Here is a 27,991-nt window from a genome sequence, read left to right on the forward strand (position 1 = left end):
CCCACGATTAAGAACCTCTACTTCTAAGTCACCCTTCTTTAAAAATATACCACAGGGTGAAATGGTCCTATAGGTTAAAGGTACCTGTCTCCAAACCTGCTGGTCTGAGTTCAATCCCAAGCCCCACATGATGGAGAAAGAGAACAAACTTTTGTAAATTGTTTTCTGATCACATGTATACACACACACACACACACACACACAGAGAGAAAGAGAGAGAGAGAGAGGTTCCACATGCAAATAAAAAGAAACAAATGTTTAAAAACATACATCATGAAGAATTTCCAGCTCCCCTGAAAAGTAGGAAAAAGTGAATGAAATCCAAAGCTACCCAGAACAAAGCCAGAGTTGCTCGGCTGTGCACAGAAGAAAGCATTGCCCGGGGCCTTTCCTGAGCTTCAAAGACCCTTCAGCTCTCTTCTCCCTGAATATTTTTCCTCTCCCTGCTTCTGCCCACAGATTTCTTCCACAGCAAGGCACAAAGGGGGCTCCTGGAATTTCTAGACTTTTCAACTTAAGCCATGCATGTTAATGAGCCTGGAAAAGGTTTTAATTTGCTTCTGTGGTGGAAAAAAAACGTGCTTGACTTCATTTTGCTCAGAAGTGGTTGAATCTCTGCCTCACCCTCAGTAGCTGGTAGAAAACACGGGCGCTTTGCCTCCAAGGGGAAAGCCTTGTGCAAGTGTCCCAGGGCACACCCAGGGGCCTGCCCAATCCCACATGCCTGACTTATTTTACCAGGTAGGCGGTTGGCAGGAGTGAGGGAAAACACCCTGGCACATAGTAGGTGCCTGGGAAAATGAGTTCTCTTGATTTTCTCTCACCTTCTAAATCCCAACAAGTTGCAGGGGACAGAGAAACTACACAAGGTGACCTGACGGTGGCATTGGCCTTGGCTCTTCAGCTACAAGATGCATGTCTCGGAAGACAGGGACCCTGGAAACAAGGGAAGAAACAAAAGCTACTGGAGAGAGACCTGAACCTACATCCTGATGCCAGGCCAGGGTCACTGCCTATCTTAGCCACAAGCACCCCTGGTGTGGGAGACGAGTTTGCCCTTATCTCTGAACCTGGATGTCCCTCCATCCTAAGCAATCTTCTCTCTGCCTCCTGGACCTGACTGCTCTTCTCAGAGGTCCTAACTGATGAAACTGGGACATTCAGGCTGATGTCCTGGAGTAGTGCTTTCTACATCCCATCACTGCACTGTGGCCAGTGGCGCTATCTTCTGACACTGTATGCCACTCTCAGAAAAGACCCTGCCTGGGTGGCGGAGAATGTCAGCAAGAGGAAAAGAGAGACAAAAGATGGTTCAGTCAGTGAACCGCTCACTTCACAAGCACTTGGACCTGAACATGAGTTTGGTGCTATTAGGGGAGCGACAGAAAGATTCCTGGGGCTCGCTGGCCAATCTGTGAGCTTCCAGTTCAGTGAAAAACCTGTCTCAAAAACAATTAATAAATAGGGAGTGGCTGAGGAAAGCACCCAGCATTGACATCTGGCCTCTACACAAGCCCATGCATGGACACACACACACACACACACACACACACACATGAGAGACCACAGTTTGTCTTTTCCTGTGCTTCCCTCAGGAAGGGACAGTCATTGTGTGTGTTGTCTCTGCTTGTCCTTTGTGAATGTGTCTCCTATTTCCAGCAGAGGGTGTTGGTGCCAATCGGGGAAGCTTAGTCTAAATGACACATGTTGCAATTAGGTGGTCTGAGGCTTAAGAAATTCTTCCGAAATTACAGCTCCAAACGCCCTTGTTTCTCCATCAGAAATACATTTTTAAAACTGAGATGGCCACAATTTACAGGTTTTTTTTTTTATTCCAGTTCTATCATTTATTCCTCTATTGTAGCTTTTGATATTTAACTTCCCCAAACTCCAGTGTCCTACTCCTTAAAACAATATCAATGTCACAGTGCTACAGGGATTGAAACAGAACATGTACAACCCTCAGGGACACCACTCAGCAAACAGCAGACACTAAGAACCTAGAGGAAAGAAGGCAGGCCAGAAAAACAACCACTGGGAGTGGACAGTTTTCTAATAAGACTCACTCACAAAGCTAGAAAGATGCTTGACAGGTAAGTGTGGGGAACATGACTCCCCAGCAGCCATATAAAAGCCAGGAGTGGTTGTGCACACCTATAATCCCAGAGCTGGGGGACAGTGACTGGTGGATCCTGGGACTCTCTGCCCAGCCAGTATAGCTGAACAGGCAAATTCCAGGTTCAGTGAGAGACGATGTCTCAAAAAGTATGGTGGAGAATGATATAGACCCCTAATGTCAATCTCTGGTCCCCGTGAGCACGCACGTACACGTACATACACACACACACACACACACACACACACAGAGGCACATATAACTCTCACCAACACACACACACAGGCACACAGGCATGCACACACAGGCATGCACACACAGGCACACAGGCACGCGCACACAGGCACACACACACAGGCATGCACACACAGGCACACGGGCACGTGCACACAGGCACGCACACACAGGCACGCACACACAGGCACATACACCACTTCATATACATTGTTCTGCCTCTTGTTTTTAATAATTCTTCTGTTTATTCTGTTTACATTTTCTGATTCACCTCCTAACTGTGTCCATTCAACTCCTGGGGCCCACTCCATTCCAAGCACAGAACCAGGGATGACACATAACAAATGGAACCCCCTGACTTCCTGGGACTCAAAACTCTTCAGAAAAGTCTTTCCATCGCTTCTCGGCCTTTTGGCTAAGATCAAGTGTAGAAAAGTCTTTCCTCTGTACTTTATGAACTTTTGTTCTCCCGGCCCCCAGTCTTCAGCATGTCCCTCATTATCGGGCACCCCTCCCTCCTTGCCACTAATTCTCAGTGTCGTGATGCCCTAGACCTGCCCTCTGTAACAGGAACTCCAGTCTTATCAAAGCCTGAACTAATCCGAAATGAGGTTCCAAGCCTGATCACTTTGTGTCCTGAAGAAAACTCTGCAGCTCATCAATAAATGGGGCGTTTGCACCCCAAGTGGGACGAGAAGTGAGTCACAAATAGAATGTTTTCACTCCCCTGTCAGCTTGTAGCGTCTCCTAGCTCAAGCACTGAGACAGCTGTGCTCATAGGGAAGTTTTCTACATTAGTGAAGTCGGCCACAGGGTGCGGCGTGACAGAGCTCTGCACGAGTCCCTTCCCTTCCATCTTCTTTTGGGGCAGGGTCACAAATAGTACAAGCTGGCTTCAGATTCACTATGTAGCCAAGGATGGCCTTGAATTCCCTATCCTTCTCCCCCATCTCCTGAGTGCCAGTGTGCACCACCTCACCTGGTCCTTACGGTGCTGGGGATCGAACCCAGGGCTTTGGGCATGCTTGGTAAGCAGTTTGGTAACTAAACCACACTCCCAGCCCCTCATTCCTTAAAGAACTTGAAGTGAACCCAGCAGGTCCTGTGAGTTCTCCAACCCAAACCTGCCAGACCCTGTGAAATGCTCCGTTTTCTTTGGCACAGGACCTGTCTGCACACATACAGTTTTTCATCTGTTTGGTCTGGCACCTTGCTCACTGTGACCTCTTAGAAGCTCATAGTCACTGCCTTAGAAGCAACCTTACAGCAAAATAAACACCATTCCTGATTTACCACATGCATCCTCTGTGATCTACTGCTTTCCCAAGAAGCCAAAAAAATTAAGTCAGAAGAAAATATTTACAGTTATTCCACATCTTATTTGTGTGTGTGTGTGTGTGTGTGTGTGTGTGTGTGTGTGTGTGTGTGTGTGTGTGTGTGTGTGCTATGTAGCCCAGCCTGTCCTCTAACTCCTGATCCTGCTGCCTCAAGCTCCCCAACTCCTGATCCTCAAGCTGTCGGCTCCCCAGCTCTGGGACTGCAGGTGCATGGCTGTACTCATCACTTCCTGCTTCAATCCCTTCTCCACTGTCAGAGCGAGTTCTTCCCCACAGAGCAGGGACAACAGCCACACAGCAGATCTTGTGACCCACAGTAGTTCCTGTCCCAAATTCTACTGTACTGTGCTATTCTGAAATGTGCCCATGTCTAATTCCTTCCTGGTGGTGGGGAAGTGACAGCAGGTCTAGAGAGAGCATGGAGGTCTGTGACGTTATCTCCATCCATCGTGTCCCAGCCCTCGCTGGGGAGGTGACCAAAGAAACAGCTTTCTGCCTCATGTGGGACACCAGCTCAGTTTGCCAGACTGTGGCACCACTGTCATTCTTCAAGGGCATTAGTACGGCCTCTGCCCTGTCCACCCCATCCCAGCCATTCCCTTCCACTGACCCTGTATCCCACTTCGGAGGAAGAACATGACTGAGGCCTCCCTTGGTTCGGTTTAGACCCATCTTCCAAGAAGCCTCTGCTGATATAACTCAAAACTTCATTGGTACCACGAAATCTCCCTGGGGAACCAAAGCCTCTGGGGTCTGATGTCCCTAGCAGAGAAACGGGTGGGGATGGGGAAGTCTTTCAAGAGGCTGCAGAGTGGGTGTGGGGTTCATCATGTCATCTCAGAGCTCCAGCTCATGCGCCTGTGTAAGCCCATGGGTAGTTTTGAACACACCACTAGAGAACTCAATCTGGGCTGAGAATGTGGGGCCAGTGGTGGGGTCTGGCTGGAAGACGTATATAAGGCAGGCCCTGGCTTGGGATTGCCACACTGCAGAGGCAACTTCTGGAGTCAGAGTTGGGAAGGCGCTGCCTCATCCAAGGATAAGAGAGACCAGGAGTTATTTGGGGTTTGGCTTTTTATGTTGTTTCTTTTTGAGACAGGGTTTGCTATACACCCAAAATTGACATCAAACTTGAAATCCTCCTGCCTTGGCCTCCTGAATATCAAGGCAACACCAGGAACATTCACATAATTCTTCATATCAGGTCCCTATATGTATCTCCCGGTACCTACAACCATGAGGTTTGAGAGGGGGAATATATGCTTGTGGTAGACACAGGATCTAAGAGCAAAAGTCACTGGGGGTGGGGTGGGGTGGGGGTGCTATATGACAGCTGTCCAACAGATCCTCCAAACCCAGAAGGCCCTGTGAGGGATGAAGAGTTGTCTCAGTGGTTAGAGCACTGGCTGCTCCTCCAGAGGACCTAGGTGAGATTCCTAGCATTCACATGACAGCTTACAACCCTCTCTAACTCCAATTCCAGGGGATCCAATGCCTTCATCTGGCCACCTCAGGCACCAGGCAGGAGAGTGGTACGTAAACATACATGTGGGCAAAACACCCATACACATATTTAAGAAAACAAAAGTCGCTGTGTGCTGGGAGTCCCACTGCTGAGTATTCATCCACAAGAACAGAAAGCTGACTCTTGAGGTGGAGGTGAGGAGTGCACCCCCAGTCTCCTTCTTCATTATTCTTCACGTTATTGTCTGAGACAGTGTCTCTCTGAGCCTGCAGCTCGCCATTTTAGCTGGACTTGCTGGCCAGTGAGACTGTAAGACCCACGTGTGCCCACCACTACCCCTGGAGGACCAAAGACTAAAGGTCATCCTCAGCTACATAGCAAGGTTTGAGGCTCGCTTGGGTTGCATGAGATTATGGCATTAAAAAAAAAAATAGAAGGAAGCAGGCAAGTAAACAAAAAACTCCACTGAAGAAACGTGGTTTAGGACTCAGTAAAGACTTCAGTGCTCTATCCCTCCTGTTAGTATTGGTCTTGCCACCTACTACTAGCTTGGATTGTTTCTCTGTGTCTCCGTTATTCCATCTGTAAAATGGGGTCAGTGGGTATCCTCCTCGGAGGGCTACCATGCAGATGGTTGGAGGGGTGCCAGAGGTACCTGGCACACAGCAGTCGATGTTTGCTTTCACTGTGTGGACTCCTCCCTGCCACCATAATCACCAGTTATTATGGAGCTCCTAGTCACAGCTCCAGTATTTACCCTGGCTCACGAATGGCTGGGTTGGGGGAGGGGCTCCTTAGTGTGATCACATCTGAGTCACACTGACTGAATGAGGGGCCGTGGGGAGCACAGCAGACGCTGTTATTATTACACTTGTGATATTATTTTTAAAACAAGACAAGATGGGTGGACAGCTTTGTGAGGTTTTCAGAACCGTGCCAAGGGCAAAGAAGGGCAAGATTCCACGGATCAGACAAGCAGGATGCAAAGGCCGCTGGGTCAGTGCTTGGAAGAATCCCCAAGTTCCCAGGGCAGAAGACAGTCACACCCTGCACCAGACACTTTGGCCCTTACACGTCCAGAGAAAACAGAACGCACCGTGGTGTTTGCAGCTAAAGGCATTGGGCTGACCAGGTACAATCAGTGTGACTTATCTGGCCCATGCTCCTCTCCCAAGTAAAGTGTTCCAGACTTCTAGGCCCAAAGCCAGGCTCTTGTGGGGCACAGGCTCTGCAGCCCGATGGAGACTTGGGTTTTGAGCTTCAGCAAAGCTGCCTCCTCAGAAATGGCCTCTACCACCCAAGTCATGTCCTCCTGGCTCCCTGCTTGGGGAGTGTGATAGCCCATGTACGGAATACAGAGAGTGATAACGCCTTGTGGACACAGACATGCCTAACTCAGCATGTCTCCTGACTCCTTGGCTGGGTTCTCCAAGTCTCCTGACCCAATCCCCACCCCTTCTTAGCCTCAGCTGCTGTTCCTACCACACTCTGGCATTCGAAATAAGTGTTCTGCAGCTCTTATAGCCTCGTGTCTTCTTGGCTTTAAACAAACAATGCTTCAGCTGGGAATGCCCTTCCCCTCTGTAACTAATTCCCGGACACCCTTGCAAATACAGCCTAATCACGCTTCCAGGAAGGTCATCAAGAATGCAAAGGGCCCAAGTCTCCCCTGCTCTCAAGGTGAGGAGGAAGCCCTCCTGTTTTACACAAGGCTCGGGGGTGGGAGACAAAGGCTTCGGTAGCAACTGCACAGAAGCAGTGTGGACTCAGTGCCTTGCTCCCTAAGCTGCGTGCACACATTAGGGAAATGCTACCTGTTGCACCTTACACCCGAACTGGAAACTTAATAAAACCTTCTGTGCTGGAGCACATCACCTTCCGCCATGATAGAGAGAGCAGTCATTGCCTCCCAAGTCTGTACAATACCCTAGAGACTAGAACAATGGGGCAGTTAGTATCTTGGCTTACAGAGCAAGCAGGAAAAAGGACAGTTTATGCAGAATCCCTACCCACCCACCCAACAAAGTCCTCTCAGTCTACCCTTCCTGCTTCAACCTCTGCTTTAGAAATTACATAGCTGTGGTATACATCTGTGCACTTGAGAGGCTCAGGCAGGAGTTGAGGACCAGACTTGGCTATGACAGGAATCGAAAGATCCTGTCTCACAAAGAAATTGGGCTGGAGAGATGGCTCAGTGGTTAAGACCAAATAGTGCTCTTCCAGATCTGAGTTCCATCCCCCTGCACCGATGCCAGGCAGTTCATAACTGCCTATAACAGCTCCAGGCCATCTGACGCCCTCTTCAGGCCTCCTGAAGTACTTCACACACGTGCATATAAACATACACACACACACGCACTTAAGATAAATCTCAAAAAAGAAATAAATTATGCACTCACAATGTAATTGCTTATTTAGTTGGTTGGTGGGTTGGTTGGGCCTGGATTCCCTTTGATGTTGGAGACTCTTTTACACTTACCTGCCTGTAACACAGTAGGCAGTCACAAGTATTTACCCGGATCACAAATGGCTGGGTTGGGGGAGGGGCTCCCTAATCTGACCTCCTCTGAGTCAAAGGGACTAAATGAGAGGCCATTGGGAGCTAGTGAATGAGTAATGAATGAGGTAAATGACTAGCACACGGATTGGAAATAGTCAAGATATAGTATAAGGTCTCATGCAGTTCAGGCTAGTCTTAAACTTGCTGTGTAGGCAAGGATAACCCTAAACTCATGATCCTTCTGCCTCTACCTGCTGAATGCCGAAATGGCCTCTCCTAGGTGGAAGGAAATGAAAGGGACTCATTTTTATCTAGGGGGAAATTAAGGCATGAACAAAGCGGTTAAAACACTAATCAAAGTCACACAGCTAGTAAGTGTGTGTGACCAGCTCTTAATCAACTTGCTAAAGAACTTCTGCTAGGGTCATCTAAACACTCAGGGGGAGGGAGGAACAGGGGCAGAGGATAGAGGGAAGGAGGGCCTGTAGTTTTCAGAGTGGAGGCTGCAGCCTCTAAGTTGCCTTCATCTCCTCCCCCATGTGACTCAGCCCATGAGCTCACACAGACTGAGCACACAACCGGGCCTTGCTGGGGCTTCCCAGCTCCTTACTGCCCCTCACCACCCCTCCCCCCCAAGCCCCACCCTTACCCCCATGGGACAGCCTGCAATGCAAATCTGACCTTTCCCTGACATGAGAGAGATGGGGGAGTGAGCTCAACTTCAGAAGACTCTGTTTGCTTCAACTTCCTCTCAATGGCCATCCCTTTGACCTTGAGCACACACCATAGACAAGCGCTTCCTTCTATTTGAGCCTCCCAGAGGACCACACACTGAGGCACTCTGTGGAGCCACGGCTGCCCAGAAACAAGCCTGAGAAATTGCTGAAATTTTGAGTACAATACTCAGGTGGGAAATTCTGCAGGACCTCTCCTAACTAGGTGTGTTCAACCTTTGCCTAAGAGGGCTGACCTCCAGGCTCACACAACAAAAATATACGTCTATACTGAAATTATGAATAATCTACAAGGTCTTTGAGACTTATTTTAAAGAATAGTTTTTATTTTGTGTGTATACCACATGTGTGGAGGTGCCCGGAGAAAGCCAGAAGGAGGAATTGGATCTGTGGAACTGGAGTTACAGACATATAACATACATGCTGTGAACCCTCTGTTATGAAACCTAGAGGAACTGAACTGGGGTCCTCTGCAAGAGCGGCAAGGAGTCTTAAACGAGCCATCTCTCCATCCCATTAAAAGTATTTTCAAAACAGCAATCTATAAAGTCAATACAAACTGAAATTCCTCCAGAGGTTTCTACTGTTAACAATATTTTATCAAGTTTTTATACATACTTTTTTCTTAAAATGAGATATTTTTATGTTATGCGTGTATATCTTATGTAATTTATATAAGTACCTCTCTGAAATTGACTTTATCAAATTGTTGAAAATATTCTTTATCTTTTTATTCCAATTTACATTAAACCTAAATAAAACTTATTTACTTACTTGTTTTTAAAGACAGAGTCACGAGAGTGGGAGAGCTGGCCCTGTGCTGGCCCCTTGTTAGCTGCAAAATTGGGTGCAGAGCTTGCCCTGGTGGTGTGGGTGCAAGAGATGGGGCAGGCTGACCAACTCAGCTAACACCCAGGCCCAGAACCAGGGCTTTGAGTTGGCCCACCCTGACATCTACCCTCTTTATGAACTACTAGAAGAGTAGAAGTGAAGAGGCTGGTCCTGCAAAGCCAAAGCGGCAGGATCTCCATGGCACAGGGGAACAACAGGATCTCTGAGAGGAGTCCCAGTGAGAGTCTAGTATTGACAGCGTAGCAGAAGCCAGAGGCCTCGAACCAGACCAATGACTCAGTGCAGTGAACATTTGCAAGTAAAGATGTATGGACAAAAGGGTACACTGTGGGACACGCTGTGACACACTACAGCTTCCAAGGTGAGATTTTGTTTGTTCATTTGTTTGTTTAATTTTCTTTTGTGGGCAAGGTTGCAAGCACAGAGGACAGAGGGTAGAGGGCAGAGGGGAGATAGGAAGGGATGGAGAGATGAGTGGGATTAGGATACATGATGTGAGATTCACAAAGAATCAATAAGATACTAGAAACAAAAAAAGCAAAGAGAAGAGGAGGAAGAGGAGGAAGAGGAGGAAGAGGGAAGAGGGGGAGGAGGGGGAGGAGGGGAGGAAGAGGAGGAGGAAGAGGAGGAGGAGGAGGAGAGAAAGTCTGTCATGTAGCTCAAACCGGCCTTGAACTCACTATGTAGTCAAGGATACTTTGATTGTCTGATCCTCCTGCCTCCATCCTCTGAGTGCTGGGTTCTAGGCGTACAACACCATGCCCCGTTTACCCTGAGGTGGAGATGGGACCTAGGCCTTCATCCGTACTTTCATCCGTATTCTACCAACTGAGCTGCATTCCTGGCCTGAAACTCATTTATTAAGACCACAGTGCTTCAATTCAAGACATGGAATCATTTACAGATGGCAGACTCCTTTCCGAAGGACACTCTGGTTGAGGCCATACCAACCCCGTGAATATGTCTCCCCCACGTCATCTGTATTTGGGAGTAATTATCCATGCCTCAGAGTGGCAGAGTTCTTCAATTTTCCATGTAAATTTCCCCCTGTGGTATTAAGGTCTTCTACTTGACCTGATTGACGTAAGAGCATCATCACATTCTTCGAGGTTTAGGGACTAACCATGGAGGGACACAGCAGCCCAAGACACTTCCCATAGAGCACCAGGTCTGTTTTCTTCTGCAGACGCAGACGCAGACCTGCTACCAAGACTTACACTCTGACATCATCACCTGTCCATAGTCCTCTTCTCATCTGCTGCCACACATGCACAGAGCCCAAACAGAAAGATCAGCTTGTGGCAAGGTCCTTCAGCAAAGCACCCAGGCTGAAGTAACTGTCCCACAGCCCCCTTCCCAGACAGAGGCAGTGGGGCTCTCCCGGACAGCCTTTGCTTCCTGTTTAGTCCTGTTCTTTGTTCCCAGCAGGTTGCTGGGAACCAGGGCAGTTGCCAATTACAGCCCAGCTTTAATTGTTTTTCCTTAATAATGACTGTGCACAGATCTTTTGTCAGTCTTCTGCATGGATTCTCAGAAGGCAGAGGCTGTAGGGATTAGGGGACGCCTGCCTCCTGCCAATCTTGTATATACTTTCCATCCTGTACCATGGCCAACCAAGGGAAAGGGCTACGCTTCAGTCCTCCAAGCTGGCCTGACCCAGCAGGACTTCCCAAGGGGTGGAATCTCTAGAAACTGCCTCAGACTTCTCAGGAGGCTTGTACCCTCCCCAGGGACACATGCTCAACATGCTCAGTCACTCAGGCATGAGGACTTGAGCTCAATCTCCAGAATCTTGTCATTTTTTTTAAAAAAGGCCAGGCATAGTAGTATGCACCTTGTAATCCCAACACTGGGAGAGTAGAAAGAGGTGGGTCCCTGGGTACACTGGCCAGCCAGCCTAGCCTACATGGTTAGTTCCAGGACAGTTAGAGACTTCAGGGCTCCACACATACTTGTACATACAGAAGAAATAAGCACGCCCATGCATGCACATACATGCACATGCACACACACACACACACACACACACACACACACACACACACCCTAATCCCTAGCATCTTGACATACCTAGCACATCCATTAACCTTAACAGGTAGGTCCCAGCAGAAATCAGGGTATGGAGGGAGGGAACAAAGGCACGCCCACACAAGCGTGTCCTCTGTGATGTGTGACCAGGCTGGGGCTAGGAGAGGCCAGAGCTGGATTTGGGTCACTGGGCACACTTTCTCCTCCCATTCATCTCTCTGTCTCCCAGGGAAGTTATGTTTGTGTTCTCATGGGAACAACAAAACATTTGCCAAAGCTCTCTCAGGGTGTAACATTCCACCTTCCCCAGGATCCAACAGAAGCAACAGGCAAGGTGACTTTGTACCAGGAAAGCCACTGGGTCTCTAGTCACAGCAACGGCAGGCACACTGCCCTTCCTCCATCACCTCCAGTCAGAGGGATGACGCCAACACCAGATACTCTCTTGAACAAAGAAATTACTGAGGCATTCATGTTTCTACTGCCTGTATGGCTTTGGTGAGGAAATCCATTCACCTGTGGCCTTGGGGTATTGGCTAGTATCTTGGAGTTTACTAGATACAAATGAACTCATAGCTTCAAGCTAGGTGTGTTTGTGTGGAAAAACAAAGAGGCTCACTCATATCATCTAGGAAGGATAGCCAATGCAGGCATGCTAGATCGTGTAGCTGCAGGACGTGTTTTGATCAGAGGACACAGCCCTTTAAAATGGTGTCTTGGCTAAGTAGGCCAGACTCCTCTATGAAGAAAAGCTTCCCGACAGTGCATAATGGCTTGTCCACCCCAGCTTCCAAATGCCCCTTACCTCTAATCTCCTGTCCAACAGAAGCACAATGGTAGGCCTGCCCACTAGCTGGAGAAGGGGCCTGGCTAACGACTCAACACAAAAGCCCCTTGAAAAGACGTCGTCAGGCCCTATCTGCATCAGCTGAGGCGCTCAGGTGAAATTACACGCCTTGGGATGTTCACCCTCCTACAGCTGAGTGTAAAAACAGACCAGTGCCTTACATAGACTGTGAAATTTCTAGACAGGCATATAGTGTTACTGTCTGGAACTTTCCATGAACCTCCTCAGGTTACCATACATATTTATATGAACACCATATTTAAAGAAAGGAAAGCATGTTGTGCCTGGTGGTCGTTTTTAATTGAATTCATCTGGGAATTTTAAATCCAAAAAAGTTTAGTGCTGTTTATGGCATATGAAGGTTTGAACGGACTGTGACTTTTGCTCTTTGGGATGGGACAGTGTGAAGTGTTGTTAGAGCCACCTGTGAAAACCACTAAGATGCAGAACTAAGAAATGGGACAATATGACACCGCACCACTGCCGTGCTCCTTCAGAGCTGACCTGGCCTTCACAGCGTCCTGCTCAGAAAAAAGAAACTTACATTCCTTAAAGATAGCCCTCCTGGGCTGGAGAGGTCGCTCGGGGTTAAGAACACGTGTTGCTGTTGCAGAGGACCTGGTTTGTCTCCCATCACCTACATGGGGCCTCATAGCTGTCTGTAACTTCAGTGCCAAGGGATTAGACGTTCTCTTCCAGTGGGCAACACACACGTGTATAAGTGTTTACATACATGTAGGCAAAACACTCGTACACATACAAAACTAAATTAAACTGAAAGATACTGCTTGAGAGTCAGGTATAATCCAAGTAGAGGAAGCAGAGGAAGAAGGATGGTTTCAAGTTCAAAACCAGCCAGGGCTACAGAATGAAACCTTGCCTTAAACAAATAAACAAAGGATCCACAGGAGAGCTCAGCAGGTAAAGATGCTTGCCACCCAAGCCTAAGGACCTGAGTTCAATCCCCAACTACTTTGCACAAGTTGTTCTCTGACCTCAATACACACACACACACACACACACACACACACACACACACACCAGACAGACAGACAAACAGACAGACAGATGTAATCATGCCACAGCACCAGGTTTAATGTTTACCATGGTGAGCCAAGGATGGGCAGGTAGTTGAATGAAGAGTACTATGGGTGTTGGAAACTAGATACCATTTTCTTGACACTTGACATGACACTGTGACACTAGCTGGGCCCTTACTGAGGTAGACACAGAGCCTCTGTCATATGCCATTCCTTTAAAGGAGCTTGTGAAGCCTCCACTCTGTGTTTAAAAGGCCCGTTAGTCTAATAGGGGGCAGGAAGAAGAGCCAGGCTCTGGGAGTGAAGCATCCAACCTTAGTTCTCCCTTCTGGCCCATCAAAGTGACATTTGTTCTCATGGAGAAACTCAGCTCCCTCACTTCCCAGGGTCTAAGCAAAAACCAAGGAAAAATTATGAGGAGTCCCCTGGCTTGACTATGTGGCTCCCCTCTAATGTCCTGCCTCTTGGAAGCTACCATACAAAGGGGTTCAGATTATGCAACACACAAAGTGCCATATTCAATTGATGATCCAAGCTGGGTCACACACAGACCCACGAGGCCGGGCACACTCAAGAAATATGGCAGAAGTCGCAGCTGTAATTCATGTGTGTCCTCTGGCCTAGGGATGCTCTTAGCATCCTTGAGGTCTTGTGTTTACCCACTCATAGTTCTTAGAATCACAATTCCCCTCAACGGTACTCAAACCTGCTATAGGGCTGGAGAGGGTGAGGAGTATGCAAATCTATACTTTGATTAGGCCTTGTGTAATGTGATTGTGTCCCATGCACATGGGCCTCTATAATCGGAGCATCATCTCCAGAGTGCCCTGGAGTCAAGAGCAACTCTCAGTGAGGACTAAGGCACTCTTTCTGATTGACGGCCCTGTGAATTCTGTTGCCCTGCCCTTTCTACTTCAAACGAGGCTCTGTCTCCTACCAGCCTGCAGCACAGTCTTCACTCAGGAGTTCTCCAATGTTTTACCAATAGGAAGACTGACCATAGCTGCTCTGTAAGAATGAGGCCCTGAGTTCTACATGCTTGTTGTGATGCTCCATGCATATGATCCCAGCACCAGGAAGCCACATGGAAATGGGAGGCTTGCCGGGCAGCCAGTCTAGCCCAATTGGTGAGCTCTAGGCCAATGAGAGTCCATGCCTTACAGGAGGTGGAAAGTGTTCCTGAGGATGACACTCAAAGTTGTCCTCTGGCTTCCATGCGCCCACACATACGCATGTGTTAAAAAGAAAGGGAAGCTGCCCCCCTCCCATCCACCCTTTGTTAGCCCTGTCTTAGGTCTTCTTTCCTTTTAGAACTAGGAAGAGGTACAATGTGTGAGCTGATAACTAGGACGTGAGATGCAACTCATTCATAGGGCGGCAATAAACGCAGGCCCCGGCTCTGTGGGCAGGCCCTTTCCAGTCCACAACATCCATTCCATGGCAGAACTCATTCCATCTCCCTCCATTCTCCCTTGAAAGGTGGTAGCCACTGTCTCACAGCCCAACCAACTCCTCAGCCTGTGGTAAATGTCTACCAACTCCTCCTACATTTGAGTGCCAGGCCAAAACAAGCAGCAAAAGAAACAAAAAGAAAGTTCTGGCTGCCAACCAAAACACCACCACCTTCCTAGTAATCCTCCAGTTTAGCAGTGAGGTCAAGAGTGGGCACGGATCCCAGGTACCTTTGCCAGGGGTGTGGGAGACATCTGGTCAAAGAGGCTGTCCCCCACAAGGAAGCATATTGTCTCGGGTGACCACATCCACTTGCAGGGAATTCTCTGCTCTGGAGATTTGATCTGTGACTCCCATTGGGCTTTCCCTGGCTTTAGTGCACATCGGATCCCTGCCAACTTTAGGACTTTATAATCCTACAAAATCCAGCACACCCTTTGGCTGAGCCACAGGCAAACTGCAACAGCAGTTATGGGGACTAGAGCCTGATGCCAGAGGTGACAGATAGAGCCTGATGCCAGAGGTGACAGGCAGCCTTCTTCACCTTTAGGTTCTGGCTTACAACCTAGTCAGAGCTGGGGTTCTATAAAGAAAGGGTCACCCCACTGTCTCTGGACATTTCATCAGCCGGAACACACAGTCTGTCACCAAAGGATACCTGACACTTGTTCCCCTTTTGAATTTGAGGCATAAATCACAGCTGGATTCAACCGCCCTTGTTTTTGACCAGGTATCTGAAGGCATAGCCTTCTCTCAGGCAGGAGATGAAGGGAGGAGCACATTGGCAGTGACAAGGCTGGCGAGGGGTGGGGAGCCTGCTCCCATTCCCCATGGCCTTCAGACTAGGTCTGCAGACTGCGCTGCACAGAGGTGCCTTACTCTGGGGCATGAAAGGAGAGAGATGGTAACTTACATGGCTCTTCTTGCCTTCTCCATCCTCTACAGATGTAATGACTGTCTCAGAAAAGACCGTCTGTCCACTCTGGTTGTTGGTTATCTACAGATAAACACAGGTGTAGTAAAAATGAAACAAGGAATTCTGGGAAAAAATCTCAAGACTTGGGTTTTTCACTTTCTGAAGTGGGAGTCCACAGGATGCCCGCTCTCCCTTCTGAGTTGTAATCACGGCACTGCCATCAGACAGAGTTCCTGGAGATAGTCCGAATCCACATCATCAGGTGACCATGCAGAGGGAACAAGGTGATAGTGGACAGCACAAGTCTGGCACCTGCCACCTAGTAAGTACTTGACACCAGCTATTTTTATCACTCTTGGGGCTTGGCTCTCGGTGTTGAGATTCTTTTTGACAAGATTCCAGTCTGACCAGTGTGACAGCAGAGGCTTGTAATCACAGCACTTGGGCTGTGGAGGCAGAAGCATCAGGAGTTCAAGGTCATCCTTAGCTATAGAGTAAATTGGGATCCAGGCTGGGCTGGATTTCTAATAAGTAGACATCCAGTCTATGTATCTTGCCAGACAAATGTCTCCATAAGAGGCAAGAAGGTGAAGGTTCTGGCCACTCCGCCCAGCTCCTGATTCTATAGAATTATTCACCTCACTGACATAGCTCTGAAGCACACAGGGTCCCTGTGCCAGCCTGCGGGCTGCCCGATTCTGTCCTGGGTCAGCAGCTCCTCCAAGGTCAGGACTAAAGATGAGTCTGAGTATCCTAAAACGCTCTCTGAGCCCCAGCTCAGCTGCCAGCAACTATCTAGTCACTTCTCGTCCCTGGTTTAGGGTTCTCATTTTGACATTATCTTTAAAGTTGGCACCAGCTGTACTCCCTCAAGAGTCCACAGCCAGAACCAAGATCAGCTTCTGCTTCCCAGGCAGCAAGGGCCAATCTCCACCACCCTGTTCCCCTTTGCTCTCTCTTTTTCCTCCTCCTAGGTTTCAAGTCATCCAGGATGGCCTCAAAGACACTAGATAGATAGCCAAGGCTGGCCTTGAACTCCTGATCTTCCTGCCTTCACTTCCTAAATGCTGGGATTACAGGCATGAGTTAGCATGCCTGGCTCGTGCTAAATATTTCATCCCTGTGAAAAGGAATGGTGTCTTTTTTATTTTATTATTTATTATGTAATCCTGTCCCAGGCCCTTTCGGCACTTTTATTATCCCACAATGCATTTCTTCCTCTCTAGGAAAAGAATGCATGCAATATTTTCTGAATCTATTTCATTGCCACTATGCACCTGCCTCCCTCGGCTCTGCACAGGCTGGTGCTCCATGGAACCCCTTGAGAACCTCTTCTGGGAACAACTCTCCCTCTGTCAGTACCCATGGGTCATGATGGCACACACCTTTAATCCCAGCACCCAGAGACGGTGAGGCAGGTAAATCTCTGTGAGTTCAAGGCCAGCCTGGTCTACATTGTGAGAACCTATCTTTAAAAACTGTTTCCCTTTTGTTTTTGTTTGCTTTTGTTTTCTGAGACAGGGCCTCTCTGTGTTGCACTGGCTGTCCTGCAACTGCCTCTACTTCCCAAATTGCCGGGATTAAAGGTGTACTGCACCACACCCAGCAGAAGGTTTCCCTCCTCACGTTGAGTGGTGAGCGGTGTCACTCATGAACTGCTCCTGAGGGCAGAGTGAAGCCCCACCCACCATAAGGTCTCTTCAACCCTGACACAGGCACCCGTGAAAACCTAAGAGGCCAGTGCCTCTGTCCCACCTGAGAAGAAGCCTCAGCTGCAGTACATTGGCTAGTAACTGCCTGAGGCACGCCTGTCTCCTTTGAACAGCACCCTCCCTTCCTTTGGGTTTATTCTGCTTTCTACAGCTCTCAGGTAGACATCTGTGGCTTGGTGTTAACACCTGTCAACCGTTTTCCCCAGTGGGACTGCCTATAGGAAGGAGGCACGGCTGTGTCACAGCCCTTACCTTGTGAACCTCCCGGTGCACATGGGCTGTGTTATTTTCCATCCTGGTCTCCGTGTTGGTCTCGTTGTGGTAGTTGGCAGGTAAACTTGACAGGGTCACCTCAGAGGACGTTCTAGCAGCCGCTTCTTCCGCCTCCATCTATCAAATTGAAGAAGCAAAATGGTTTCTTTCAATTATAACTGACGTGAAGAAAAGGGGCCATCTTCTCTTCCCTTCTGTAGGTGCAAAGACTGGGGGCAGTGGCAGTGGCCGTCAGACATGAGTTCCAAAGTTTTACACACCTCAGAAGGTTTACCTTATCCAGCAAGCCTACAGGCCTTATTCCTGGAACCCATGTAAAATGGTAGGATGTGATGCCCCCAAATTGTAATCCCACTACAAGGGATGAGAGGCAGAGAGGCAGTAATCATCGGGGAGTCCAGAGAGCAGCAGCAGAGACCCTACCTCAATAAGGTGAAGGGGAAAACTGACATCTGAACATTTGTCAGTTCCACCATACGTTCAACATAACACACACATGCACACATGCACACACACACATCTCTTCCCCTAAACACTTCCCCCACTTCTGTTTTTTTAAGATTTATTTATTTATTTATTTATTTATTTATTTAATGTATAAGAGTGCACTGTCGCTCTCTTCAGACACACCAGAAGAGGGCATCAGATCTCATTATAGATGGTTGTGAGCCACCATGTGGTTACTGGGAATTGAACTCAGAACCTCTGGAAGAGCAGTCAGTGCTCTTAATCACAAGGCCATCTCTCCAGTAATCTGCTTCCTGTTGACCTCTTTTACTTTTGTGATTTTGCATCGCCCTTGTCAATCTTTCTTTTCCTTTTAATATCACAGCCTCCTAGGAAATGAATGTTAATATCCCCACTTTACAGATAGGGAAACTGAAGCTCACAGAGTCTAGAGGAATTCCCAAGATGCCCAGTGTAGTCTGGAGTTGAAATTTGATCATTGGTCCTTGCCCAGGCCCTGGTGGCCTAACCCAAAGGTCACCCGCATTAAATTCCCACACAGTCAGCCAGTACCTCATTCTGTCTCTGGCCACAGAAATGTGCTCAGTCTTTGGAAGCCTCAAGTACTAATGTCTCCAATGAGGAACAGGATGGGGAAGAAGCACCCCAACTCCCCCACTTGTAAAACAAGTCTCTTTGTGGGTCCCAGTAGCGTTAAACCCCAAAGGGCTTAGCCTTTGCTGGTTTTCTCCTTCCCACTTCTTTTTGAATTCCTGCACGAATTTTTTGGGATCTGTCCCCCAACTAAACAGTTTGCAGCTAAGTTCTTGTTGCAGGATCTGGTGAATGTGGGAAGACTGAAATTCAGACAGAATATCCTTCAGGAGTTCCCTTCCCCACCCCATCTCTCAGTGACTCTGAGTGGATCTTCTATGGGATCAATAGATGGGTTCCGGGACCCACACTGCTTCCAGTCCTTCAGAAACACTTATCAATCGGCCTTTGGTGTCGGGCCTCTGAGGTCACACCCTCAGATCTTCTGGTCCCGGGAGCCTTACTGACACCTGTGTCACAAACAGCAGTGACACGAGTTTACACTCAGCTTTTCTTTCCGGGTCTATCACATCTCCAGCCCTGCTGAGTGGACAGGGGACAGAAGGATCATTCCACAGCTCCGCAGATCCAAGGGCAGCCCAGGTCATGGATGAGAGGGAATAGTGAAGCTTCCAGGACCATGAGGTCTCTTCAACCCTGACAGAGACAACCATGGAAGCCTAAGGGGCACCTCCTCCGACCTGTGAAGAAGCCTCAGCTGTGGTGCGTTGCGCAGTAGGTGCTTCGAGCGCTCTAATATGCTGTTGTTTTGACTCTGAAAAGCAAACCTCAAAAGGCATTTTTCTCCTGAAAACAATCACTCACTCTATCTCTGCTCCTCCCTTCCTTTCGTTCATTCTTTCTTTCTCCTCTCTTGACTTGTCTCATGTCTTTCTCCTCTCTTGACTTGTCTCATGTGACTGGCCTCTGACTCACTACGTACCAGAGGCTGGCTTTTAACTCCCTTAAGTAAACTTAAGCCCCAGATTTACCCCTAAATAACCACATAGCCTTGGGCAATACTAAGGCCCCTCTAAACCACAGACTGGATACATGGACAGTGAGGATGCTCCCCTCTTTGTTCAGCAGCTATGAGATTTAAGGGACTTCCGGTCTGAGCATGAATATGACACCTGCTGTAGGGTTAACAGGGGACAGGAGCAGCTCCCTCCTTATAGCCTCCTGTAAGGAAGCAGATGGTGAAGAAGCCAGCTTGGGAGACACAGGAGGGCAGGCAGCCAACAGCAAGCATCTGAAAAGCTCCCATTGTGACAAAGTGGAGAAGAAAGAGAAGAAACCAGGACTAGACAGGATGGGTGGGAAGGAAATGACATTTTTAAAGAAAGGGAGCTGGCATGTTTAGCAAAAAAGTAAGGTTTGGCTGGAAATAAGGAAAGCAAGGTATTGTAGAGGGTGTGTCCAGAAAAAGACTGTCTTAATGTGTTCTAAATTCCATTGGAACTGGAATTGTAGCGTTTGGCTTTCAGAGAGCTGGCAAGTCCCCAAATCTCCAGGGTACTGATGGCTGTCCCTCTCGAACCCCAGCCCCTCTCTGCCAGTGGCTGTAACAACACAAATGAGCTGAGGACTGTTTCATGAAACCATAAACTAAAAGTACAGTTTACCATGGAATCTTCGACCACAGTGATTCCTGCCACCAGCAAGAGAAACTTAAGCCTGAAGCAGTAGTTGCTTCACAGCAGAAGAATGTGAACGCTGTTAAAAAATGGCATCCGCAGCCCATCAAATTCATGGGTATTAAAGGAGCACAGTCGGAAAATTGCACAGATGAATCCAGGCTTGGTATTGGGGTGCCTCCCAGGACCCAGTCAGACAGTAAGAGTCCTCTATAATAAGCCAGTTACAGGCTGGGAGATGGAGCATGGGCAAAGGCATTGCCACCAAACCCGGATGATCAGAGTTCAGTCCCCGGGACCCGCATGGTAGGAAGAGAAAGCCAATTCCCTAAAGTGTTCTCTGACCTCCACATGAATACAGTGGGGCACGCGCGCACACACACACACACCAAATTATCATATTTACTAAAACATTTCAAATATACCAATTATAGATGTGGCAATGAGGGCAGAGGGGATAAAGTGGCTCTGTCCTTAACATACACTTCTTAAGGACACGGGATAACGAAACAAGAAAACCAGGAACTTCTCAGATAGAAGACTTTGGAGGATTTGCTTTCTCTAAAGATAATCCTAGAAAATCAGCTACTTTGTCCCCTAAGAGACAACAACAGCCTGAGGCAGCTGGAAAAAATAAAATGCCAGGAAGTTACTTGAAAGCAGATTCATGGCTCAACTATGTAAACATTAATGGCTTCTGGCTCGGGTCCTTTCTCATTCTCTTGAATAACAGCTCAACAGTAACTGTCCTGTGTTTGTGACATTTAAGGGGCTTTCTGGAAGTTTCTTTAAAAAGCTGGGCTGGTGATGGCTCTGAGAGCAAAGATGCTCACTGTGTCCCAGCCTCCCAGCCTCAAGTCAACCCCTGGAACCCACGCAAAGGTGAACGGGAAGAACCAACTCCACGGTTTTCCTCTCTGACCTGTGGCACACAGGTATGTGTACATGCACGCCTACACAGCCACCAACACACACACACACACACATACACACACCATGTACACACACACACACACACACACACACACACACACATAATACTGATAAATAAAAATAAAAGTTATCTTTAAAAAGCCAATATCTAAAACCTATTAAAATCATACACCATTTTAAGTCTGGTTTTTAAAACTTTGCGTTTTTCTTTTCTCTTTCTTCCCACCCCACTTCAGTGCTGGGAATCAAACCCAAATTCAGGGCCCCAAGCATGCTAGGCTCTACCGCTGAGCTACAGTCAGAGCCCAAGACATTTTAAAGATGGGTTTCACTGAGGATTGACCACATGTTGGTAAATAGTGTGTTATTCGTGCTACTACTGTTTGTTTCTCTTTGGGTTGTTGTTGTTGGGTTTTTTTGTTTGTTTGTTTGTTTGGTTGGTTGGTTGGTTTGGTTTGTAATTGAGGGTCTGACTATGTAGCCCAGGCTGGCCTCAAATCTTTCTGCCTCAGCCTCCCAAGGGCTGGAACTACAAGTAAGTACCACTAAGCCTGGCCACACTACTGGTATTACTATAACAATAAAGATAGCCATTATTTCCTGAGACCCAATAGTCCTTCTTATTTATAATGACCTCATGAGGAAGGCACTTGGTCTATATCTACCTGCTTTTCTTATACCAATTTTTGACAGGGTAATTTGCTTTTCTATTTTCAAATCTTCTCTTTGATCCAGAGGTGGGTCAAAGATTTTTCTCCAGTTCAGACCCTGAATCCCATCACTAATAAATGGTAGTCCTGGGATCAAATGAGAGACAGTTGGTCCTCACTGTCTACATCCCCCTCTCCTTTCCCATCTCCACAATCCATGAGGCCAATCTAGGGTAATGTCATTGACTTTGTTAGATGTGATGATCAATGTCTTTTGTTTCCAGCCAATCTGCACAACTTAAGCAGAGATGTGTCCAGATGGGCAGCAGTGGAGCAGTGGAAATGATAAAAATTTCCACGGGAAAAGCATAGCACTAAGGTCTGATGGGGTTCCAAACTGCACTGTGGCCGTAAAGGCTAAGCACTCCTCATAGGAAGCTGATATCAGAGAGCCCTGCTACAAACCTTCTGAACTGTGGCGGGCACTTCCTAGAGAGCTAAAACATGGAAGAGCTGTTGTCAGCGTTCCTGGGAATCCATGTGTATGTGGGAAAGTCCTACAACCCAGGTAAGAATAGCAGGAGGCCTGACTTGAGCAAAAATGGTCAGGAGCTCCATGCAATCTAGAGCCACAGAGTTGGGGGCTGCTGACCCCCCCCACACACACACACTTCAATCACTTTATATGCAAACTGCTCCATGAGCTCAGAAAACCCACAGGTCCTGGGCCCCAGGCCTGTCTGGTAGATACTCATATATGGCTGCTCGTGTCCCTGCATCTCAATCCAGTGATCCCTGCAAAGCCCATCAGCCTGGCTTGGAGAATGGAGGGCAAAATACACCCAAACTATACATGCTGAGGTGAAATCAACCTATCCCAGCAGGCAGCGGCCAACATTTAAAACTACCCAAGTGGTTAGTTACCACATAGAGACGCCAAGACCCCAACTCACTTGTCTGGTTCACTGCAATGGCTGGTTTCATTCCAACCCAAACGCCCATCTCACTAAGTGCCAAGGACGGCTAGCCACCAGCTGATCAAGGAGATTCAGGCAGCTTTCAACATGGTTGGGTCCCATCTTAGGAAACGGAGAGGGGTGCTACCCAAGTGTTGGCTCCTGGAAGATGAGAAACCAAAGTTTGCCTCTCATCTGCCAGGTACCACATTTTTGGCAATTTTCAGGTAATTCTCGTAGGAAACGGAGGTCGGGCTGCTAAACGATTGACCACAGTCAATCCACCTACTGTTGAGTGGCAGAATCTGAACCTTGGTCTCTCAAACACACTGGTGTAGGTGAGCAGCACCTCTCATACCCTCCCTTCTGACCATGACTCTTAGGACTCTACTTCAGCACTCCTTTGCTGCCCCACAACACATTTAAGGGAGCCAGACAGACTGTTAGCAGAGCTCAAGACTCTTTTCCGCACGACTGGCATCCTGTTTCTTGGGGAAGATGGTACAGGCTTAATGCCCAAGGGACATGTTGGAACTTGAAGCTGTCTGCAGCTAGCTGCTCCAATCTCTGCAAATCCACTGCACTGGGACAACAGAGTGGCCCCAACCTCAGCTCAGCTCCAACAGGGGACAGCCGGCTGAGTACCCGAAGACATCAGCGATTCGGTGGCTCCAGCTCCCCGGGGAGAATTCCTCCGAGCCTCCCTTGGTGGACAGGGATGCATTCAGACCTTTCAGCAGGCACATAGAACCGGCCGAGAGTAAGGATCACCCAGCGCTACACTCAAGGCAGTCTACGTCTGCCGTCAGGCCTTTTCCAGCTCTGCACAAAGCCAGGTCTTTGGCCAGCGCTGCAACCAGCGCTGAGAAACATTGCCTCCCCCACATCCCTCCAGGCCCACTCCCTTTCTCATCCTCGCACTTTCCGAGCCCGGCGCCCTCGGGGTGCACCCACCTCCTCCACCGCGCTGCGCAGTTTGTGCTGAGTGTCTTCCATCAGCTCCTCTACCTCTCGGAACATCTCATTGAGCGTAGCTTCCTCCTGAGGGTAGTTAAGAGCCGGGCCCGGCTCTGCCGGAGTCCAAGTGGCCGTCGGGGCAGGAGTGGGGGCAGTGGGGACCACCGCCGCTAGCAGCATACACAGCAAAATATCCCGGAGCCACTGCATGTTTGCTCCGCGCTGGCCGCCGCCTGTGTGTCCCGGAACGCTATCAAAGACTGCAGGACCACCCCTCTTCCCCGTCCCGCCCCGCCCCGCCGCTCTGCCCGCCCCCAGATGGAGCGAGACCCAGCCCCCTCCCAGACTCAATATCTGCTGGAAACAGGGTGACCGCTACTCCGCTGCAGCCTGGATACCCCAATCCCCCAAACCCGGTTCTAGTACCTAGGAGGAGCTACGCTTGACACTCTAATGAAAACCCAGCTTCAGAACCTAAGCCTTCTTCTCTTTATTGCAGACCACTTGCCCGGACCAGTGGACAGCTAGGCTACAGGTTCAAGTCCCGTCCCTTTCTTTACTAGTTTACCGAGCAATTCTATTGATCTTGGCCCCTGACTCAGACTCTAGCCTCTTCTAGCCAGGAGCAGGGCTCGATAGAGAGCCCAGATCATCCTCCTCCCATAGTGATACAAATGCATGAATCCCCCACCTCTACCTAAGGGAGACCCAGCTGAGCCATGCCCACGACGATGACCATACCGCTCACCCACTTCGAATGAACAAAGCTGAGCTGCAAGATGGATCTGGTCACGACCGGTCGCAGGGCTTCCACAGAGCAGCCGGAGCAGAATATGCACTGTACGCGGCGTGGATGCAGAAGCCCTGGTACCAGAAAGCTGCAGCCTGCGCCCCCCAGTCCACCACGCCTCCGCCGCGCGGGAGGGGGCGGTTGCACAGCCAATCGCTCTCCAGGCCGCCTGCGATCTCACAGCTCATGCCTGCCTCTAAATCCTGGGAGGCCCATCTGCAGGGTTCTATCCTCTTTCTGGCAGCCCCCTACCTCCGCGATAGCCCAGGTTTCTACTATATTTTACAGCCTTCTTGGGTCTCACCTTGCTAGCTCTAAGCCCGCCTCTGCCTTGGACGCAGGGATGGAAACCCAGCCCCTCAGCCATCAGAGGGTAGTCTAGACGGTCCTCAGCCAGGAAAATCCACTTTTGGCCACGAGAATGGGTCAACAGAATGTCAGCAAGCCCCTAGACAGGCGACATACCAGAGTAGCTAGAACTGACACCAACAGCTCCAGTTTTGCCAAACTAGAATGATCTGTGACATAGCTTGATGTATGCTGCAGGCTATAGTTGTACGTGTAATTCCTACTTAATACGCACGATGCATGCAGAGGGGTCGGGGCTTGGAAACAGGCCGTGTAACTTGAGATAGCAACCTTGCCTATTGGCAGTTATCTCTTCAGTGCCTAGAAAGGGAGAACTTTAAAAAACGGGTTTTCGAAAACCTTTCTCCCACTATTTTGATTATCTATCCTGACACCTGGGCGGCCGCCGAGCATCTCCTGACCTTTCCCGTTTCTTCCCTGTGCTCCATAATTTTTTGTCAACTTGACACAAACGAGAGCCACCTGGGAAAAGAACACAGTTGAGAAACCGCCTCCATTGGCTTGGCCTGTGGGGCTATATCTATACAGTATTTTCTTAATTGCTAATTGATGTAGGAGACCCCAGCCACTGTGGGTGATGCCACTGATAGGCCGTTGGGCTTAGGCTGTGTAGGAAAAGTGGCTAAGCAAGCCAGAGGAGAAAAAGACAGCACAGTGCCTTCCTCCATCGCCTCTATTTCAGTTCCTACTTCTGGCTTTGAACTCCAGGCCTGGCTTCCTTTGATGATGGAGTATAAATCTGTAAGAGGTAATAAACCCTTTTCTCCCCCAATTGACTTTTAATCATGATTTTTATCACAGTAATAGAATGCCAACTGGAACATGCCTCATCTGTCCCCTGGGGTAGCTATTGAAGTTTGCTCCCAGGTCACTGACTTGCTGGAGTCTCTTCACCAGCCCCTCCCCCACCCACCCACGGGGAACCAGGAGCTCCATTGTCTCCGAAGGGCCTTAGGCCTGCACACCGGATCCTGAGACACAAATCGGGGCCGTGTGCTTATTGTAATAGGTGCTGGTGTATTGGTACAGTGACGGGGTTAGTGGGCAAGCATTTTATTTATTTGTTTACTTTTTTATTTTATTTATTCAGTTTTACTAATGAAGTTGTTACTTTTGGTCTCAAACAAGGACCCTTTCTTAAGGTTCCCAGACCAACCAGGAGTTAGATGGGGATTTAAAACCAGTAAACCAGCTCCAGAGTTTCTACCTTTGAACGCTTTATACTTCTTTGCTATCCTTCAGCTGGGAAGTATCTGAGGTGACTTGGGAGCAGAAGATGAGCGATTTCCCTGGGGAAACACAGGAAGTGAGTGTTTGAGATGGTGACCACTGTGCCATGTCTGTACACCTGAGTCTACAGCAGTGGCCGTGGCTTCTCTGAGGTCTTTTTCCTACTAGGCAACTGCTTGTCACTGATGTGTGTGTGTGTGTGTGTGTGTGTGTGTGTGTGTGTGTGTGGGGTGGGGGTATCTGTCACTGTCACATAGGCAGAGAATGGAAGGGAGACTCAGAGAAGCTAGGTCACACTCAGTCAATGACTACAGACCTGCCTCTGGCCAAGCTGGGACATCAAGCCATTCTTCTAGGCCTCTAAGGAGAGACTCATGGCGTCCAAGGAAAGCTTCCTCCCCAGCATGCTTTGCTCTTCCCTCCTGGTGTCTGACAGGCCTTGCTCAGCCACTCCTTAGCTTTCTGGAGATGGCTGACCCGGTGTGAAAAGCCTGCTGAGCTTTAGACGCCCTGCCTGTCAGTCACTGTAGCTCAGTGTTCACTCACCAACAGAGATGAAAGCTGACCTGGAGTAGTGTGTGTGTGTGTGTGTGTGTGTGTGTGTGTGTGTGTGTGTGTGTGTGTGTGTATCCAGCGTCGGGTGAGGAACTGCGAGAGGCCAAATCTGCTCTCCAGCTCTCTATGTGTCTATAAAATGCTGAGGATCTCCCCAGATAAGCCCTGTCTTTCCCCTCAGATCTACTGCTAACCAAATTACAAAGGCTTTTCCTAATGGCAACCGACGGGCTGTGCTTTCTAATAGGGGGGAATATCAATTTTGTGACCACATTCTTTGCAGAACTGTTTTACAAATAGTTTTGTTATTAAAACTATCGCAAAAAGAAAAGGAAAATAAGAGAAAAAGAAACCATACACTACTCAATTATAACTGATCTACCTGCCTGGCTTTGCACCAGTCTAGCAAGCAGCCCCAGGTGGCAGAGGAACTGAGCAAGCTGTAGCGATGGATACCACCCCAGTCCATACATGGTCTTGGCCCTTAAGAGCTTGGATGTGAGCAAAGAAAGCCCAGTTACCCTGGAGACTGTTAAAAGAGTCCCTTTGTAGGTGGCGTCTGTGAGATGAAGGGCTGAGGGGCAGGCTGGAGGGGAGAGGGGACAGATTTGCACAGACCTGTCATGTTTGGAAAAATGAACCTTCTGAAGCGCCACACTGGCAGTTTTATCTTTGTCCAAGATCTAAATGCACAAGGGACATCAGGGGCGGTGGAGGTGGTAGTTACTTCTCTGCCGCTGAGATAAACACCGCGGCCAAAGGCAGCTTAAGGAGGAGAGAGTTTATTCCGCTTACAGTCCCAGGGGGATAAGGGTTCATGCAGAGGGGGCGTGGCAACTGTGAGACCAAAGCAGGAACAAGAACAATACACCTCGTTAACACCAGTTAAGGGGTTATATTTGCAGATAAGAGAGTTAGGAATAAGTTTCTGTCTGTCCTGTGTTTGTTTGTCCCATCTGCACTAGATGTGCTTGATCACACGTGGGCAGGAAGTGCATGTGCAGAAAATACATCAGGATGTACACTCGCCCCTGATTGGATGTAGGCGGCAGGTACAGGGGCGGGAATACGTTAGGAAGTATGCTTGTCCCTGATTGGGCCGGATGGGAAATGTGGTGAATTGTTGGTTTTGCCATTTTAAACCCCTGAAAAATGTGATTTATGGCTATTTCCTGGAAACCCGGAGATAGCTTTGACCAGAGGTCATCAACCTGACCAGTACTTAATTAAAGCTTGCTTCAAATTTGGTTTAAAATTGGGTAGTGTTGGGGGCTGGAGAGATGGCTCAGTGGTTAAGAGCACTGACTGCTCTTCCAGAGGACCTGAGTTCAAATCCCAGCAATCACACGGTGGCTCACAACCATCTG

General features: G+C 48.7%; 1 protein-coding gene across 3 annotated transcripts in view; it reads right to left on the bottom strand.

Moving 5' to 3' along the window:
* Dkk3 (dickkopf WNT signaling pathway inhibitor 3) overlaps positions 1-25,220 on the bottom strand; it is a 43,034-nt gene extending 17,814 nt beyond the window's left edge. The window contains exons 1-4 of one of the 3 annotated variants that reach the window (NM_138519.2): positions 24,422-24,539; positions 23,678-23,913; positions 17,486-17,623; positions 15,519-15,602 (exon numbers count right to left, since the gene is read on the bottom strand). In NM_138519.2, coding sequence (NP_612528.2) covers positions 15,519-15,602; positions 17,486-17,623; positions 23,678-23,890 — 435 coding nt within the window. In that variant the 5' untranslated portion in view covers positions 23,891-23,913; positions 24,422-24,539. Of the gene's footprint in view, positions 1-15,518; positions 15,603-17,485; positions 17,624-23,677; positions 23,914-24,421 lie in introns of all 3 variants that reach the window. The other 2 variants (XM_006230009.5, XM_017588739.3) reach the window with 2 other exon arrangements.
* Between the last annotated feature and the right edge of the window lie 2,771 nt (positions 25,221-27,991).

Source organism: Rattus norvegicus, chromosome 1, assembly GCF_036323735.1.
Source record: "Rattus norvegicus strain BN/NHsdMcwi chromosome 1, GRCr8, whole genome shotgun sequence".
Lineage (NCBI taxonomy): Eukaryota > Metazoa > Chordata > Mammalia > Rodentia > Muridae > Rattus > Rattus norvegicus.